This window comes from Clytia hemisphaerica, unplaced genomic scaffold (assembly GCF_902728285.1).
Source record: "Clytia hemisphaerica strain Z4C2 unplaced genomic scaffold, Clytia hemisphaerica genome assembly, whole genome shotgun sequence".
NCBI lineage: Eukaryota > Metazoa > Cnidaria > Hydrozoa > Leptothecata > Clytiidae > Clytia > Clytia hemisphaerica.
Window position 1 is genome coordinate 331,000 of NW_027103927.1, and position 19,114 is coordinate 350,113.

Sequence of the window (19,114 nt, forward strand, 5' to 3'; positions counted from 1 at the left end):
ATTTACAAAAATATGTATTTTCACATCCATTTTTGACCTTTTTTTTCAATTCCCAAACTGTTTGGAAAATAAAAATTTCCCACCCAAAAAGTCATGTTTTCCAACCAGCCTTGGAAAATTGTCATTTCTACATGGGTTTTTTTCACTTGATTTTTCAAGGGCATTGGTTTATTCTACAAAACCTATGGGTAATTTACGTTTTCCAAATCAGCTTAAGGTAATCGCTCAAATTTCCAACCTTCAATTATAAAACCAAAATTTCCAACCCAAAAATATTGAATTTCCAACCTTGGAAATCGAAAATTTTTTCCTGTGATACTTTAGTGCACAGCCTGATACAGTTTGTTTGATACTGTCTGTGAGTGAACCCTTGTTGACAGAAGCTTAAAACTTTCTTGGAAACCCAGGCAGACAAGCAAAATATGCACATAATCAACTTAACATTATACATTAAACAAAACTGCCTAAAATAACAATAAAGAGGCAGGTACATGCAAACAACCACCCAGTAGTCAGTTTTGTATTCCCAAATCATGTTCTTTTAATACGTCATTTACCAATTCTCTAGGGAGATTAGGGTATATTTATAAACTGTAATTTGTACATAGAAATCAGTTCAACACTGAGAGACGTGAGTGAGTATCCTGTGTGTAAGAGGTGTGTTTTATTAAAGCTTAATTTATTATCGTCGCTGTATTTTCAGTTCTTTTTGAATTTGTAGGTTTGTTTAAATAAGTTCAAGAATTGGTGCATTTGCTTTTGACGATTTCTGTTTGGTTTCGTAGATTCCTTTTTTTCGGCTAAAACTGAGATATTTCGACCAGTCAAATTATTCAAAACATATCCGTCCTGCATTCACAATAGGCATGAAATGACTAACCTTTTTATCTTTTCAAGGGGATCAGATAATTAGATAGCCTGGATATCCAGGCTGTAAACTATTTCACAGTCTAGTTTTAGATATTTTACGTTCTGGTTTACAGCCTGGTCTCCCTAGAGCAATTTGCATTCTTAGATCAGAATGCAGTCCGCTTGCTTGCGCTCACTTTGCTAAAGCCGAAAGGGCCGATCTACATGGCGTGGAGAAATCCTCCAACAAAAATAGGGTAACCCACCATTTTCTAGTGAACATACAGCTCTCTGTTACATGAAAACATGAATAAGAAGAAACAGAGGCGAGTTCATTTTCCAAGAAAACATGGTTGGTCATGCGGTGATGCAAACTTGTTTATGGACTTTGGTGAAAAACTTTGGATGTTTTAAATGTCTTTAGATCTTTAGACCTTTATTTTTTATTAACTTTTGTTTGGCTGCCCTGGGTTGGCTAGGAGAGTTTTGGAAGCATGGGTTTGCACTTTCATTCTCTAGGGAGACCAAGGTCTATAATTTTAGAGCTTTGAATGTTGAGATAATTTTTGTTTACCTAAATTTTTGAGCTTGGATATCCAGGCTATAGAAATGACTAACCTTTTCATCTCTTCAAGATCAGATATTTAGAAACAGCAAAAAAACATTGTCATCATGGAATCACAAGTAGTCCGAGAAATCAACAAAGACAACATTGAATTCATTCAAATGGAATTTGTGGATATGAGTGGTATCAGTAGATGCATCATCGCTGATTCCCAACACTTCATGCTTGATTATAAAAGTGGTATCCAGACATGTTCAGCTGCGTTAAGTTTTCAGATCAATGGTGCGCTTGTACTCAATACTGGATTATAAATACACGTCTTTTTTTTTTTTAAGAAACACAGTTTTAAGAAACATGAGGCTCAGAATGCCTAAAAACTAAGAAACATCTAAGAAACATGCTGAGGCTGAGAATGAGAAAATAACATTTTTAAAACGGTTTTTTTAGAACCTTCCAATCTTTGCATCAAAAATAGGCTGATTATGTCAAAAAGTTTAGAAACATGTAAAAAACATTTAAGATTCAAAAGGCCGATTTCTTAAGAAACATTAAGGCTGCTTGGTAAAACTAGTTTCTTAAAAAAAGAAAACGTGTATCGATCAAGTGCCTGATTTGGACACTTTTCGGGTAAGACACAAAATTAAGTAAATACACTTTTCAAGGGCAATTAAAATTAGGCTCACCTAACAAAATAAAACAGCCGTAATAACTGGCTGCAAACTCCGGTAATTCTCATTTTTAAATAGCAAACCATTACGCAAACATCTTTATCGTGGTCAGCCTTTCTTAATATATCTAACATAAAATTTAAAAGAGTATATCCTAGTAAGTGCAAGCGCAAACGCAAACCAAATCGGGAAAACAAACCGGGAAGATCGGGAAATCAAACCCGACTATCGCGATTAATCGGATTTACGCACAATTACAAATGAACTGAAACACTGATTTTAAGAAACTCCTTAACCGTTTTAAAACCGAGTTTAATAAGAACAAAAGCTGAGTCTCAGCCAGAGTTTGTTGGTTCTTATAAAAATGTGGATAGTTGTAGCATTTTTATTTTTTCTAGGTTTTGCCGTGGCTAGACAGTACAGCAAGTGTATTATGCGATGTCGCCCTTCCTGGTATTCAACAAGCATCTTCACGATGGCAATGCAAAAACCAACTCCAGAAACTGGAGGCGATGGGTTACCAACTGTATAGCACTTTTGAAAACGAGTTCTACTTGGTGGACGCAAAAACATTGAAGCCTCTTTTCGATGATAATAACTTCTAATCTGTTGAAAATGAAACGAGAACAATCGTCTATGATACGATGAGAAATTTACGCAAGATTGGAATCATGCCGGAAATATTTGAAGCGGAATTTGACCCTTGTCAACATGAACTCACTCTTGTTCCCGAGTTTGGAATGACCGCTATTGATAATGCTTTCAGGTTGGCATCATAATTCTCTTTTTCCACTCCTTCTCTTTACCTTATCGCCTCTTTTACGTCAGCTCTTATTGCCGTTTTTTTTTCCGGCCTGTTGCGGAATCAAGGCCGGCGTAAAAAGAATAATGTAATTTCATGAACAGCATGGAATATTTAATTTAGCTTAGAAAATATCTATAAAGCTTATATTAGATAATTTAGATACAGTTGACGCTCTCTAATTCTTTAACTTTCTTTTAATTTTTTTACCCCCACTGTTGAGGATATTGATTTTTCGAAGTATCGAACCCCCTGGATATCCTACTTTATTAGTAAAGACCCCTGGATATCCTCTCTTTAAAGATGCTTACCCCCTGGTATTTTTTACTTGAAAAGACACTTTATCCCCTGCATATCTGCTCCCTTGTAAAAAATCGTAAACCCCCTGGATATCCGATATCCTCAACATTTTCAACTGTTTTTGAAAAAATCCTCTTCAACATGTGGGATTGATTGATGGATAAATTTCATTTTTTTGCATCTTGTAGATATAAGCACGTTGTCAAACCCGTACCCAGGAGAATCTGGCTGCTCAAGCCATTTCAATCACTCACTGTGGGACTTGGACAAGAAAACCAACCCGTTCTCAAATACATTGGAAGATGATAAACTATCGGAAGTGTGCAAGAACTGGCTAGGAGGCTTACAAGAGCATTCAAAAGCATTGACAGCTTTGCAATGTATCACCATGAACTGTTTCGAACGGTGCAAACCAATGACTTTTGCACCTACTAATAATTCCTGGGGTTTCGATAACCGAACCGTGGGTTTTCGTGGTAAAAATGGTAGCCCGTCATCGACATATGTTGAGAATCAAATGCCAGGAGCTGGCAGTAATCCATATTTGGTTACCACCGGTTGTCTGATAGCTGGTATGGACGGCATAAAATGAAATCTTCCACCCAAATCCAAACCATTTAAGGGGAACCTTTACGAAGAAAAAGAGCTACCAGAAGGAGTTGAAAACCTACCATCCAGTTTAGAAGAAGCTCTGGAGTGTTTAAAAGCGGATGAAGTTTTTGCAAGAGAGCTTGGTGAACATTATATGAAGGCTTACACTGTAATGAAGAAAGATGAAATCAAGCGATGGAAAGAGAATGACGACGCACGATGGGATTATTATCGAAAAAAAGTCGGGAAATTTTCTTTAAACTGTTTGGTATTTATATTTTTGTATGTGAAAACGAAGAATTTCCTATTCCTAATATAATTATATGACTGATTTTGTTTAGGTTGCGTGCCCTTATCCTTCGGCGGGGTATTATTTCGTAATACCCCGCTTGATTTGTAATACCCCGCTCCCGCCTGAATATTTTTGATCAAAACCATTTTCTCCTGACATAATTTCACGCGAAATGAACGTTCGAATTTCCAAAACATTCGAATATTTTTGGCATTATTCGATCACAAAAAGTAAACAGTATTTGATACAAAAATATTTTGAGTATAGCTGTCTGGTCAAAGGAGGAAAAGTACAAGAACAAAGTACAAAGAAGAATTTGTTGAATTTGTCAAGCTGTTGGATGATGTTGTTCTTTTATTATGGCAAAATTCTAAAAACAAAAACGCGAACATTTAGACAAATGCTTTTCAGAAATGAGTTTCGTGGACTTGAGGAGATAGAATGGGAGAGCATATCCGAATACGAACCATATAGCTAATTTGAACACTTCATTTGTGACCATTTTGTGTGGAGATACGAAAGAAAGAATAATGGCACTGATTATGAACTTGGATACTTGCTGATAATAATACAGGCGTCTTTGCAAAGGAGCCGAAAATACAATTTTTATGAAGAATCCTCGTTCCAATAATATTGTTGTATAATGGATTATTTTTCAGTTCGTTGGAGCTATTTCAAACTATTTCAAAATGAAACTCGGGGTATTAATCCCTAATTTCCCTCAATGTCATATCATTACTATTACGAATCGAATGAAAAATTGAAAATTTTGGCACAATTACAGACAAAGTATTTAACTTAATTTTTGAAAAATTATGAAAAATATTATATCGAGGGTCTTTTCGTATTAGAGGACAAAATGAAAATTTCTAAAAACCATTCTTTAAACCTAGTACAACTTAACTTTAAATCTATAAAATTTTTCCATTGATTTTAAACTTTGCCCACCCTTAGCATTAACTTTGATAACTTTTGCACTGGCTGTCTATAGTGTGGCTAATAAAAATGTTCAACCAAATCTCACTATATTCATCCTAGAAGGGATCTGTAGCCCCTAGACTGGAGTCGTTTGTAATACTCGTTATACAGTTTAATGTAGGTGTAATATAATAATGTTACGGGATAATGTGAGTTTGTATTTTTACCATCCATGTACTACTCCCTTAAATTTACCCTAGACTAGAGTCTACTTCTGGCTGAACTCTGCCTTCTAGTAAGTTTTGATGGCACTGAGTCCAGTGAAGTAAATCTACGAGGAGAATTTGACGAGGTTGCCATTTTGAAAAAAATGTTTAAAACCCAAATGACAAAAAAAAAGTTGAAAAATATAATTAAGAATGAGATACAAACAGCAATAACAGATTTTATATTTTCTATATAAAGTTTTTTACCTGGCAAAAACAACGAAAATCTGGCGCACTATTTTACAGTCTGCCTAAGCAAAAGCATTACCATTTACTACCCGGGCCACTATAATCGCGCCACCCAGTCTATAAAAAAAGCTTTGAGTTTAAAGCTAAATTTACCCCGGAAAATGGAGTAAGATAATTCTTTAGAAAAAAATGCATCTAAACTTACTTTTTGTAGTTGTGCATTCCTGGCTAGCGATTCTTCCAACATCCTTTGCATTTTATTGTTTATTTCTCTGTTCAATTCTTCGCTATTTCCAAGTTTCAATTTGTCGATCATCTTCTCCTTAAGCGTCTGAGTGCGTTGTCGGTTCATTGATGGATCAACTGAAAAATGAAAAACAACTAGAAAACGTGGTCTGCAAAAATTTTAAGTATTTCAAGAAAAGTCTATAAAAGAATTTCAAATCTACCTCTCTTTCTAGATCAACCCCTGCCCCAAGAACAACGTCATTTCTCAAAGCATTAAACCAAAGTTCGAAGATAGTGATAGAAAAAAACTGGAGCAGGCTACGTCATATATTCCTTCGTTTCGAGCGTAAAACTTCTACTCTAAGACCGGATATCCAGGAGCTGTCGGTTAAAAAGGATACAGTCAACTCTCTCTAATTCGAACCTCTATCATTCGAATTTTTCTGTAATTCGAACTAGAGTATTGATCCTCTCATCTCTGTAATTCGGAATCTTTCTCTAATTTGAAGAAAAGTTTTGGTCCCATGAAGATCGAACTAGAGAGAGATAAAACTGTAGTGAAGCATCGGTCTAAACAAGGAAAAACAAAGATAAAAAAAAATCATATCAAACCTGACTTATTTTCCATGACGTAAGTCTGTATGATCAATGCTTTTTGCATCAAATCATCCGCCATGACAGCTCCATTTTCTTCTAAATGTCGAACCTATGTGAAAATTATATCATTAAACATCTATCGACCCTTAAAGGGGGCCTTAAAAGATGAAGAAATTGGGTTCCAGTTTAAAAGGAAAAACGGGCGTCAAATGACAGAAGTCATCTTCTTCATTTAAGGTGCAAAGAATCAATACATATAAAGTCAGTAAGAAGACCGCAGTCGAAAGCAACTCGAAGTCTCCCTTTTTCTTAACTGTGCTCCTGAAGGTGATTTTTGAGGCAACTCTTTCTCCCTGCACTTACCCTTGACCCTTCTCATTAGTTGTTAGCAGAGAGGCCTCAAGTATAATTTCGGGATAGGAATGACAACCTGGGTGGAGGTTTGAAACCCCTTCCCTTGAGCTACGGCCGCTACATAGAAATAACAATACCTTTTCCTCTAGTTTCCATTTTTCTTGTTGGAGATCAGCGATTCGACTTATTAGGTCCATAGTTTCGTCAGTTAGACCTGTTAAACTTGACGCACTTTCCGCTGGGCTACTCGCCTAAAATTAGAAAGAGAGTTTAAAGGAAACAATAGTCTGCAATCTTGTCTTGTGTCGATTGGTTTTGGTTAGCGAGATTCATTATCTGCATTTCGTCCATGGATAAAATCATCGGCATGCAAGCCAACCACAAAGTTTCAAAAACAAAAGATTTGATCAAACTGGACATGCAGTACAGTCTACATAACTCGAACCCACACAGGGAACACGAATTTGTTCGAGTTAAAGAAATTTCGAGTTATAGAGATTAGTTAATAAGGTATTGCTAATTAAAGAGACGAGAAAACTCGTTCGAGTTAAGGAAACATTCGAGTTATATAAAGGTTCGAGTTAAAGGAAGTCTACTGTACTCGATAAATTGTCAGTAGTTAAGGAAGTCGCCCGCGCGCGAATGCCGTGAAATATTTGAGAATAAAGAGAAGCTACAGTGGAGTTGAATAACTCGACCACGCACGAGGACGAGTTATGGATAATTCGAGACAAACAGTCTTGCTTATAAGGGTTTCATCTGATGTTTAAGAAAACAAGTATTTGAGTTATGGAAAATGTATAGTTCATATTGTTCAACTTAACAATATTTACTCTTAGAGAAGAGACTTTCGGAATGCTCGAAGAGTTTCAAGTAGACGAGGAAATAAAACTACCCCCAATACATGTTTTTTCTTTAATAAGCATATAACGTTTATAAGCATATACTGGCTCAGTTTTTGGTACCTGAACAATGGCTCTATTGTTTGAGAATAATAGAATGCTAAGCATAATACGAGCCTGTAATAAGGGTAGACATTTGCTTATAAAAAACATGTAGTCGGAGAGGTTTCCTCAAAAACTCAAAGCCTACCCTTAGAGCGGAGACTTTCGGTGTGCTGGAAGAGTTTGCGGTCGCGGAAGAAGTTTCGGCTGGTGCATCCACTTCAAAACCAATTCCACTGGTTGAGGAGATAACCGACATGTGACTTCTAAAACAAAAGAAAATATTGTTGACCTTTGTTATTGGTAATATATTTTCAAGAATCAAACGAGCATAGATGATACATTACAAACAGTTATAATTTTTGGGCATACTCTATATAATTCTCCTCCCATTCAAGTCATCAGATTTCATGTGTACAATTCAAAACAAAGAAGCAACTAGTCTCAATCCATCGTCTTAGTTGCAGTCGTATTCTTACCTGGGAAGATTGAAGATTCGCTTTTAGCACTTTCAGAACTTTCAATTCAATGAAAAAAGTAAGCAAGCATATTCACTTGGTGGCTGTCGGCGTAGCCAGGAGTGAGAGGGTCCCCTTGTATTTGCATCAGACCTGGGAGGTCGAATACAAAAGTGGAGCGCCCCACCTGCTCTCAACTCACAGTAACAAACCGCTTAGATCAGATCACCCAAGCTAGCTAAGCTACTCATTCGCTGAGTTGCTCGTGACCGACGATCGAACCCACAACCAGGGGGGGGCACGCAGTTACTACAAGACAGTATGACACTTACTATCGTGGTACTGTTTTCAAAAAATTTGAAAGCAGTTACTACACAGTAACTGCTGTTTTTTCAAAATAAGCTCTGAAAACCCTTTTTTTTTTACCAGGGCCAATGTTGTTTTTATTGGATTTGGAGAGTTCGGGGGTTAATTACAGAAGCCAAATCCACTCGACATTGAAGGAAATGAATTTTTGCAAAGTCTTCAGGCTATTTTTTTGTCTGAGATTGAAGATTGAAGGTTCAATGAGTTTTGCTCTCCAACTTTTTCGAGAAGACATGTAATTAAATCATATTTGGGATTGTTTAATCAATTATGAACAACTTTTCAACTTTTCAGAGCTCTCTGGTGCACCCACCACCTGTGTGTCTGAAGGTTCACCCATTTTCAGTCATTTGAAGTTTTTGGAAGTCTAAAAATCACAAGGACTAAAGCCACAAGGACTGCTAGCAAGCCTGTATATGTCATCTGCCAAATAACCACTTTCATTCGTTCATTTGGGGAATTTTAATTAATTTTGATAATCTATATATTGGCACATTTCAGTTGGCAATTCAGAACTAATAGCTGCAAGTTAAGTTTGGTTCAACATTTATATTTGTTTTTTTATGAAGTTTAAATAGATGTTTCATTAGGTTTCTTTGTGTAGTTTATGATTGATTCAGATTAATTCATATTTTGATGAAGAGATGAAAAGTATTATTTAATTGATTTTCGCAAAATATTTTGACAAGGCCTCTTAAAACTGCTAAAAATAAGTACAGTCAACTTGGGAGTTTTCCTTATGTATGGGTTACTTTTCACAGCAGAAATTCGAGAATTTTGTTGTTTCATTTTGTTAAATAAAAGTGAAAGTAAACATAAATATTTCTTCACAATGTCACAAGGTTGCATAGGAGTGGTGTCTTTCATATTTCCACCCGAAAATGGGGTGGTACCTGAATTTTTTCCTAGAAAACAGTTACTACCCTGGTGTAGTAACTGCAATGGGCGGTGGTCCTAAAAAAGTGCTGAAAAGACGCTTACTACACATCATGTCTTGTAGTAACTGCACGCCCCCTGCCACAACCCTTGGAATGTAAGGCGAATGCTTTACCGACCGAGCTCCCCAGCAATAGAAAAACCTTACCCTGAATCTGTCCTCTTGTGAGTCATGGCTGCTGTTTTGAGTTGTAACGATTCGGGATTAAAGATCTCGTCGTATGCTGGAAATATAGAAAACATTGCAAACTGTACAGATTTTAATTTTCAGAAACATCGGAGATTAGATAGATGGAGTACCAATGAGATGCTACGATCAGTGAAAAAATAATTGGCACAAAAGGGAAATTCCCTACGAAATTTTGCGACCACAAACAATTTGGAAGCGCTCTAAGTTAGGTTGGAAGGGTAGAATTTTAACGCTAGACTTAGACTTAGGACCTTAGGATCCAAAAGTTCAAAAATGGTCCAGTAGGGCTTGAAATATAGCCTAGAAACCAATAAATCCTTCCACGATCGAAATAATCGATGAAATCAAGTTGAAGGCACGAAATTGTAATTCTCGCTCGAACTTCAATTTTCGAAAAGTGTTAAAATAGCCAAAATTGCCAATATGTTATGGCACTGATTGTAGATGACAGATGATGATTGATAAGATAAGATTGTGCTGCGGAAAAATTTGACTTGGTTGGAAAAAGCCTTTCTAAATTTACAATTCAAAATTTAGTCTGTCGAACCACTTGGAATTTTTTATGTAACTGTCCGTCATAAATTGTTGGTTTACTTTATTCGGTACTGTCTTCAGTGGTCAAAGCAAGGATCTTCCATAGATATCTTATGTAAAACACTAGATAGAGCTACACTGTATTTCCCAAGCAATGACAGGCGAAGCAAAATAATGCGCCATCTTTGCTGAAATCAGGTCACAGCAGGTCATAGTTCGTGTGAAAGATAGGCTTGATCGATCAAATTGCCGACACCGAACTATGGTCTACTTATCAAAGATGGCGGATTATTTTGATTCAAATAGGGACGGAGTTGCTCCATCTAGTGTTTTATATGAGATATCTGTGGGATGTTCGCGTGAGACGGAATTAATGGATTGCACACAACAAAGTCTCACACTATTGAAATTTTTGGTGAATTATGCAGAATTTTTACAGTATATGACTTTACTGAAACGAAAATTTTTTTGAGACGGAAGAACTATTCCACTCTGTGCTTTAGATGTTTCATTGTGGGATACTTACTTTGTTTGACTTTAATTTCTTGGATAAAGTCTTGTAATTTGGTTTGTAGTTGATCTGCTCTTTTCTGTTCACCTTTCAGTTGCCGTTTCAAGTCTTTCACCTGTGTAAGCGAAAAAAAGGGTATTTTCCAAGCATTTTTCCTTACCACCGTCTGAAAAATTAAGCTTCAATGCAATAATATTACTTGTGGTTTAACCATGGTTTGGCAAGGAAGAAAATTTTTGCCCTGTGAACGTCCTAAATAGGTGTTCTTATGCATCTAAATAGCCTAGAAATTCTAACTCGGATTAAAAAAAACATCAAGTTGATTTTTCTTCAAGTTCTTCCTCCAAGTGCGATTTTAAGTTTGAGAACTCAATTTGGAATTGAGTTTCTGCCGCGACCGAATTAACAACGGTGGTAAAAAAGTGCTTGAAAAATACCCTGCGCAGATGAATTACTCTTTAAAGGGATAATCAGATGGCCTAACCAAAACCTTCAATGGTTCTGAGTGAAGCATCCAAATATTTTTGTCTAACTTTTCTCTAAAGTTTAGATATGACAATTTGAAATCTCTAAAAATGGGTTCTTACACTGTTCTTACGTTAAGATTCTTTTGTTTTCTTGCTTAAAGTCAAAAAAACTTCTAACTTTAATATCTCAACTTTGGAAAATAGTTAGGCAAAAAGACTTGGAAGTTTTGCTTTAGGACTATGAAGGAATCTGCGTGCCGCATATGTCAAACCATCTGACTATTCCTTCGACTTAAATCGCTTATTATTCAATTTTAACTGTACCCATGTAAGAAAACTTATGAATGATAGAGCATTAGGGCACGGATTTTTCATTCCTCTCCGGAGGATCCGGCGGAAATTAACATATCCTCGAACCTCGAATGATACCATCATTCCATTATTACGGAATAGATACATAGGTACTGTAACGTGCTAAAGCACTGGGCTCAACTTCAGTATACGTGTGAAAGGCCCAATTGTAAACACTTTTTTTAAAAGGGCAATGGGTACTAGGGATAAGAGAAGGCCGATTGTAAACCCGTGGTGAATGGTGATTGGAATGAGAGAAGGCTAAGTCGTAAACCCATAGGGTGATGAGTAATCAGGGCTAGGGAAGGCTTAAAATTGTAATCCAAAAGTGATGGTTACTCGGAATAAAGCAGGGCTGAATTGTAAACCCAGAGGATACAGCGGGATTAGAGAAGGCTCATCGTACAATTTCAGGAAAAAACCAAAATCGGAATAGAAATCTAAAGCAAAATTCAAGAGAAAATTTAAGGCATTGACAGTTGGAAAAGTTAAAAAAGATATTGGACGTCAAGAAATTCATTTACGTCAAAATCTAAAAAAAAACTGAAAAATATTTTTTGACGTCAATTATTTTGACTTTTATGACGTTAAATAAGCGCAAAATCCCGGTAAAATGGGAATAACTCGCGAAAAAAAGCGAAATTTAAAAAAATGAAAAAACTACCCCTAAGTTTTAACATAACGAGGGCGTGTGTCAAATTTCAGCTCCGTAAACCAATTATTCCGCTCTCTACGCTGCCCCAAAGTTTGTGGACAAACTCACAAACATTCTGAAATTCTAGCTCAACTGAAGTTGAGAACTTAAATCATCCGCCGCCTGCGGAATCGCGGATGTTCGGCGGATATCCTTAAATTCTAACGTCTATTAAAATCATCTTCCGCCGCCGCCTGCGGAATCGCGGTAGTCCGGCGGATATTCTTAAATTCTAATGTCTATTAAAATCATCTTCCGCCAACACCTGCGGAATCGCGGTAGTCCGGCGGATATTCTTAAATTCTAACATCTATTAAAATCATCTTCCGCCAACACCTGCGGAATCGCGGAAGTCCGGCGGATATCCTTAAATTCTAACGTCTATTAAAATCATCTTCCGCCGCGGCCTGCGGAATCGCGGTAGTCCGGCGGATATTCTTAAATTCTAACATCTATTAAAATCATCTTCCGCCAACACCTGCGGAATCGCGGTAGTCCGGCGGATATCCTTAAATTCTAATGTCTATTAAAATCATCTTCCGCCGCCACCTGCGGAATCGCGGTAGTCCAGCGGATATTCTTAAATTCTAACATCTATTAAAATCATCTTCCGCCAACACCTGCGGAATCGCGGAAGTCCGGCGGATATCCTTAAATTCTAACGTCTATAAAATCTCGTCCGCCGCCGCCTGCATATTCTTAAAACATCTATCTTTCCGCCAACACCTGCGGAATCGGAAGTCCGGCGGATATCCTTAAATTCTAATGTCTATTAAAATCATCTTCCGCCGCCGCCTGCGGAATCGCGGAAGTCCGGCGGATATCCTTAAATTCTAACGTCTCTTAAATTCATCATCCGCCTGATATCCTTGACAGATTACATGATGCTTTTTCGCCACCGGCGTATTATGCTCCAAAAAAGCCCGGCTCGAGGTAGGGTTAACAAACTTTATAATTCATGAATTTTGTTGCCTGACTAAAGTATCTGGGATTTGGAAGAGTGTCCCCTCAATCGATATCGTTCAAACGTTATTCGTTGGACGATGAAACATGTCCCGATAAGGAGAACCTCAGAAAGAAATATAGACTGTTAAATATTGATTTATAAATATGTTTATGATAAATTAGATGTCATTTGAACAATGGTTTATTATGAAATGAGACCTTCTAATTAAACTTTTTAAGAATCTTTTTGTTTTTTAGATTTCATTTTTTCTATTCTTTTCCAGTTTAGTTGTATGCATTCTGAAACTTTAAACTTCCGGTTGTACGTTGGTTTTGTAGGGTTTCTTTATTTATTGAATGTTTGTGATTTATTATTTATAAAAATAGCTTTGATCAATATATCTTGTTATGAAAAAACATTAAAAGATTACTTGGATTACTTGTATTAAATCTTTATCTATAATTCATATCTGGAGTAAGGGTAATGAAGTATGATAAATTTATGCAATTTTTAATTCGAAAAAATTTCGTATCAAGAGTTGATAAAATCAACAAAGGCTTACCTTCTCATTCAAATAATTTTTGTACAAATTCAAATTTGAAATAATATCAAGATTTCAGAGGCTGTTATCATTACATTTTTGACATGAGGAAATCCGCAGGAAATCCGCGAATATCCGCGATTCCGCAGGCGGCGGCGGAACAAGATTTCAGAGGCTGTTATCATTACATTTCTGAAACGAGGAAATCCGCAGGATATCCGCGAATATCCGCGATTCCGCAGGCGGCGGCGGAACACGATTTCAGAGGCTGTTATCATTACATTTCTAAAACGAGGAAATCCGCAGGATATCCACGAATATCCGCGATTCCGCAGGCGGCGGCGGAACACGATTTCAGAGGCTGTTATCATTACATTTCTTAAACGAGGAAATCATTATTATCTATAAAGAGAAACGAGGTACTCCGCAGGCTCCTGCGGATAAAAGTGCAAAACCTGTGCCTTTTTCTGATAGAGTCTCGATTTGAGCTTCAGTCATGTCTCCAGTTATAGAATCATGGTTTTAAAAAAGTCCGACAAATTTTCTTATCAATCTCCGAGTCTGCCCGGATGACTTTAAAAGCGAACACTTATCTTACTCCTTTTAAGACGTTTAAAGATCAACCCTTATATAGCTTTGAAACTTTTTGGTTTATAGTTGAATTTTTCATAGCTTGGAAACAAGTCTTACCAAATTGTCCGTCTTTTTGTTGGCGATCCGATATTCGACTTCCTTATCTTTAGCTGCTTGTGTTAGCTTAGTTACCAAGCTCTCTTGTTCAGTTTTCTCGTTTGCAATCTCGTTGATTTTTTCTTCCAATCCCTAAAATAACAAAACGATATTTTACCTTTGGACCTAAGCATTTGGAATGTGAAAAGAACGGGCTTATACTATGTACCGTTGAATTTACAACCCTGAGGGGGCTAGGGATGAAACTCTTGGATGGGAATGTTGCCATTTATTTACCATCTTAAACGCGTGACCCGCGTAGTTTTTACACAAACGCCGGAGTGGCTCAAATCTTAAGGTTTCACTTTTTCTTGCTTGGGAAAGGTAGAAAGTTTGAATCTGGCCCTTTTGGGTGATCCAAATTTTCCAAATACTGTAGTCGACAACTCCTCCCTTTTACGCGGAGAACAATAGAAATGACGTCATTCAAATAATAGACTTACGCTTTCGCTTACTGCGTACGTCGGCTTTAAGCTTAATGCTATACTCACTATACCGTTTTGGTCGAAATCTCTAGAACTAAAAAACTTCAACTCTGCCCATGAAGATGAGATTGAATCAATTTAAAATTTTATTTCTTGAAAAAAACAATAACATTACAGTCTGTTTAACGCCTTACAGACGACGATCATCGGATGTGAATCGCTTGGAATTAAGAGGAAGATGAGATTGAATTTAATTTTCCCCTAGTGAACTTTTGTAAACATCGTCTATAAGAATCAATTTTTAGAGATTTCATATGTCAACATAAAAGTTACAACTGTGGAACATCTTACCTGAGCAGTTTTTTCATTTTGGTGTTGAAGTTCTTCCATTTCCTTTTGATGTTGCTCAATTGTGTTTTTCGTCTCTTCTTCGTAATTTGATATCGTCGACGCGTGATTTTCCTGTAAGCATGAAAAAACGTGTCATTTCATAAACAGTAGAGAGATTGGTGGTTGTACCGGGTGTTCCAAAAAAAGTGTCGATAAGATTCAAATTTTGACGTAGCAAGTTCTATTGGTCCTATTGCCCTTGAAATTTGGTACAAACAATCTTTCACATAGCTCTGAACATTTTCATTTTCAGTAAACAATTTTTATTGTATTGTATAGTTCACGTACAATCATCTGGATAATCGTTTAATTTTTACCTTCAAAACAGTGAAAATAACATGGTTGTAAAAATTCATGAAAGCAATGAGAATATTGTGGTTTAGAGTGTTATGTGGTTTATATACCGGGTGACCCACGAAAAAGTTCGGACGTTTCTCGGCGTCTTGAGGCCGAACAAATGTCCCAAAGTGCTTGGAGTTTTATTATTTAGAAAGTAGATATCCTAACTTAAAATCCTAGCCGTTACTTTTTAAATTTGACGCACAAGTTCCCTAGTTACGAGCTTTTAAACTCAAAATTCACTTTTCGGAAAGTGTAAAAAACAGGTAAAAAAGGGGTATCAAATTAGGTATTTTTAGACGTTTTTGATATACAGTTTTTGAGAAAATTCCTTGAAAGTGCCAATTTTGATAAAAACTAGTCTTGTTTTAAACAAAAACTACTTTCAAAGGTGTTTTTAATAATTATTAATGTCATAAAACTCGTTAAATAAGTCAATTTATAAGAGATTTTCTAATTTATTGCATTAATTTAATACCTCTTTTTTACGTATTTTTTACACTTTCCGAAAAGTGAATTTTGAGTTTAAAAGGTCATAAGTAGAGAACTAGCTGGTCAAATTTAAAAAGTGATAGCTCAAATTTTAAGTTAGGATATCTACTTTTTAAATACCAAAACTCCGAGCACTTTGTGACATTTGTTCGGTCTCAAGACGCCGAGAAAGGTCCGAACTTTTTCGTGGGTCACCCGGTAGTACGTCCGAAAACTCATTCTTTTCTTATTTTATTCAGCTCCAAGATTGGAGGGCCAGCTGACCGTGAAACCCTTTCACATACACGCCTTTTTATAAGATCGGTGTTTTTTAATATGGATATTCTAAACTTTTTAGGGGAGATAATCCAAAAATATTTTTAAACCTCAAAGAGTGAATAAAATGACAAAAATTCTCAACAACGTCAGAAACCTAGCAAATGATTGAGACCTTTATCAGTAATCAAGACGACCTCGTTCCCTGTGTATTAATGGCTTACTGATCTGTACTGAGAGTAAGGAAAATCCGCGATTCAGGGGTTTACTTCTTTTTTTTTGGACGCGGATAATTTAAAACTAGCATTTCACATATAGTTGAAGCAGAGATTTTCTGAACCAGTCGAGCTTAATCGAAATCTAAGCTAGCGGAAAAAGGGCCCGTCTACTGTCGAAAAAACAAATAGCGCCTCCAATCCCGCCCGATGTTAAATTGAGTCGCCCCTTTAGAACTTCAAGGTGGGCGGGCACAAAAAAACGCCATCGGAATATCAGATAAAGAGAAAGGAGAATTCTCAATAGGATTTACAAAGAAGCCATTGAAAACTAACAAACCCTTTGTAAAAAGACTCCCTCGTGTTTAAAAGGTGTATAATCTTCAAATCCCAGGCCTGGGAAAATGCCATTTTTGGGGTTGAATTTTTTTCGAGCCCTGAGATTTTTTATCGATTATAATTTGACTAAATTTCGGGGGCGAATTTAGCCATTTTCCAACCCTGTGAAAATGTTTATGCAAAAGCTCCCGACCCCAAGATGATGGCCATTTCCCTGGCCTATGTTTTCTTGAGATGTGAAATAGTGATTTTAGGGGTTGGATTTATTTGTCTGAAAAGAGAGATTTGAAACCTCACTCAAAAATGGCAATTTCATCGGCTTGGAATTTTCCGGGGTGTAAAATTGCCATTTCCCGGGCATGTTTTGTGCACGTGCGTGAAATAAAAGACAAGTAAATCATTAAGTAACGTTTACAAAGGAGGCCCGGAATTCCCGAGTTATTTCTTCCAAGTCAAAAAAACCGAGTTACGAAAAAAACGAGTTATCCCGAGTTATGACGTCATTTTTGGAATTTAGTGACATCATTTTACATTTTATAACTCAGTTTATTTTGCTTCCTTTAACTTTCCGAGTTATTTTCCATTTTTTAACTCGGGAATTTTTGCTTCCTTTAACTTTCCGAGTTATTTTCCATTTTTTAACTCGGGAATTTTTGCTTCCTTTAACTTTTCGAGTTATTTTTCATTTTTTAACTCGGGAATCTTTGCTTCCTTTAGCTTTCCGAGTTATTTTCCATTTTTTTAACTCGGGAATTTTTGCTTCCTTTAGCTCTTCGAGTTATTTTTAATCAACCAGCTTTAAACTATTGATCGAAACCACAAGCACAAAAAAATGGTCCCTATTGCGTTCACATGTTACTTGAACTGAAGTTACTTGTAAAAGCATGATTTCGTTCGTAAAGCCCTCTAAAAATGACGCCATTAAAACGGTTATCAAATCTTTTTACTTTTTACGTTCGAAATGTATCATTCGAGCGTTTTTCCTCGCTTGCGTAGCCTTACGTGAATGCTGAAGTCGATTTTTTTCTCGTTGTCACATGTACGAAGAAGAAACGTAACGTAAGCGAATGAATGAACACCAAATTTTTGTAAGGTCTTTCTTAAGTAAAATTTTACGTGCATATACCTGTACTTGCCTTAGTAGCCCCCCCCCCGGGCATAGAACTCATTCACAAAATTCTTCTTCTATTCAAGCAAATAGTAAATTTGTGGTGTGCTTGTGGTTTCGATCAATATATTAAAGCTGGTGTTTTTTTTATGAAGAAAACTCGGAAAGCTAAAGGAAGCAAAAATTCCCGAGTTAAAAATTCAAAAATAACTCGGAAAGCTAAAGGAAGCAAAAATTCCCGGGAAAGTTAAAGGAAGCAAAAATTCCCGAGTTAAAAAAATGGAAAATAACTCGGAAAGCTAAAGGAAGCAAAAATTCCCGAGTTAAAAATTCAAAAATAACTCGGAAAGCTAAAGGAAGCAAAAATTCCAGAGTTAAAAATTCAAAAATAACTCGGAAAGCTAAAGGAAGCAAAAATTCCCGAGTTAAAAAATGGAAAATAACTCGGGTAGTTACAGGAAGCAAAAATTCCCGAGTTATGGAATGTAAAATGACGCCACTAAATTCCAAAAATGACGTCATAACTCGGGATAACTCGGTTTTTTCGTAACTCGGTTTTTTAACTCAGAAAAAATAACTCGGGAATTCCGGGCCTCTTTACAAAGTGCTCTTTTCGACTAAGGACGCGGCAGTTCAAAGGTCGATCATCGTTTCTCTCGGATGGGAAATTGGCCTGCTCTTTTAGAGCTTTAGAGTGGTCGGTCGCCATTCCAAACAGGGTTATAAAGGATCAACAAAGTCTATTTGAAATTTGTAAATATACACTGTATACAGCAGGATACAAAATCAAAACAACATTTTAAAACAACAAAAATAACAAATATATTGGCTATTATTTTGATTGTTTCTATTGTTTATAGGAATTCGTTCTGCGAATGCGATTTTAATTGTTTTTTAACACGCGGCTTCCATTTTACTACTCGAATGTTTTTCAACAAGAACAAACAACATAGGTCACGTTGAAGCACACCTCACTCTCCGAAACTATAATACATATGTATTCATCTTTATTGAGACAAACCATACTATTTCTAACATTTGTGCTCCTTAAATATGACCTAATATTAGAAAAATAACATCTTTCAAAACGCGCTTTCCAGCAAGATCCGTAAGCTGCAGGAGTGTTATGAAATTCGCCATCACAGATCTGGTAAGCCTCTATCTTGCAGTTGTCTTCTTTAATTGATGCGTCGGACGCTTGGACATTTGTGGTTGCAATCAAGCGGTTATGCAGAAGATGAGCAAAATAGCCGATCGGAAACGCT

At 36.5% G+C, this 19,114-nt stretch overlaps 1 protein-coding gene and 1 pseudogene across 1 annotated transcript in view; one reads left to right on the forward strand and one right to left on the reverse strand.

The window, feature by feature from the left end:
- The window catches only part of LOC136809733 (GRIP1-associated protein 1-like), a 56,593-nt gene that overhangs the window by 3,656 nt on the left and 33,823 nt on the right, over positions 1 to 19,114 (reverse strand). Inside the window, exons 20-27 of the mRNA XM_067066280.1 lie at positions 15,063 to 15,173; positions 14,248 to 14,379; positions 10,574 to 10,673; positions 9,472 to 9,547; positions 7,712 to 7,829; positions 6,757 to 6,870; positions 6,281 to 6,374; positions 5,646 to 5,803 (exon numbers count right to left, since the gene is read on the reverse strand). Of these exons, the coding sequence (XP_066922381.1) occupies positions 5,646 to 5,803; positions 6,281 to 6,374; positions 6,757 to 6,870; positions 7,712 to 7,829; positions 9,472 to 9,547; positions 10,574 to 10,673; positions 14,248 to 14,379; positions 15,063 to 15,173 (903 nt within the window). The remainder of the gene's footprint in view (positions 1 to 5,645; positions 5,804 to 6,280; positions 6,375 to 6,756; positions 6,871 to 7,711; positions 7,830 to 9,471; positions 9,548 to 10,573; positions 10,674 to 14,247; positions 14,380 to 15,062; positions 15,174 to 19,114) is intronic.
- Positions 1,522 to 4,094, forward strand: LOC136809739 (lengsin-like; annotated as a pseudogene).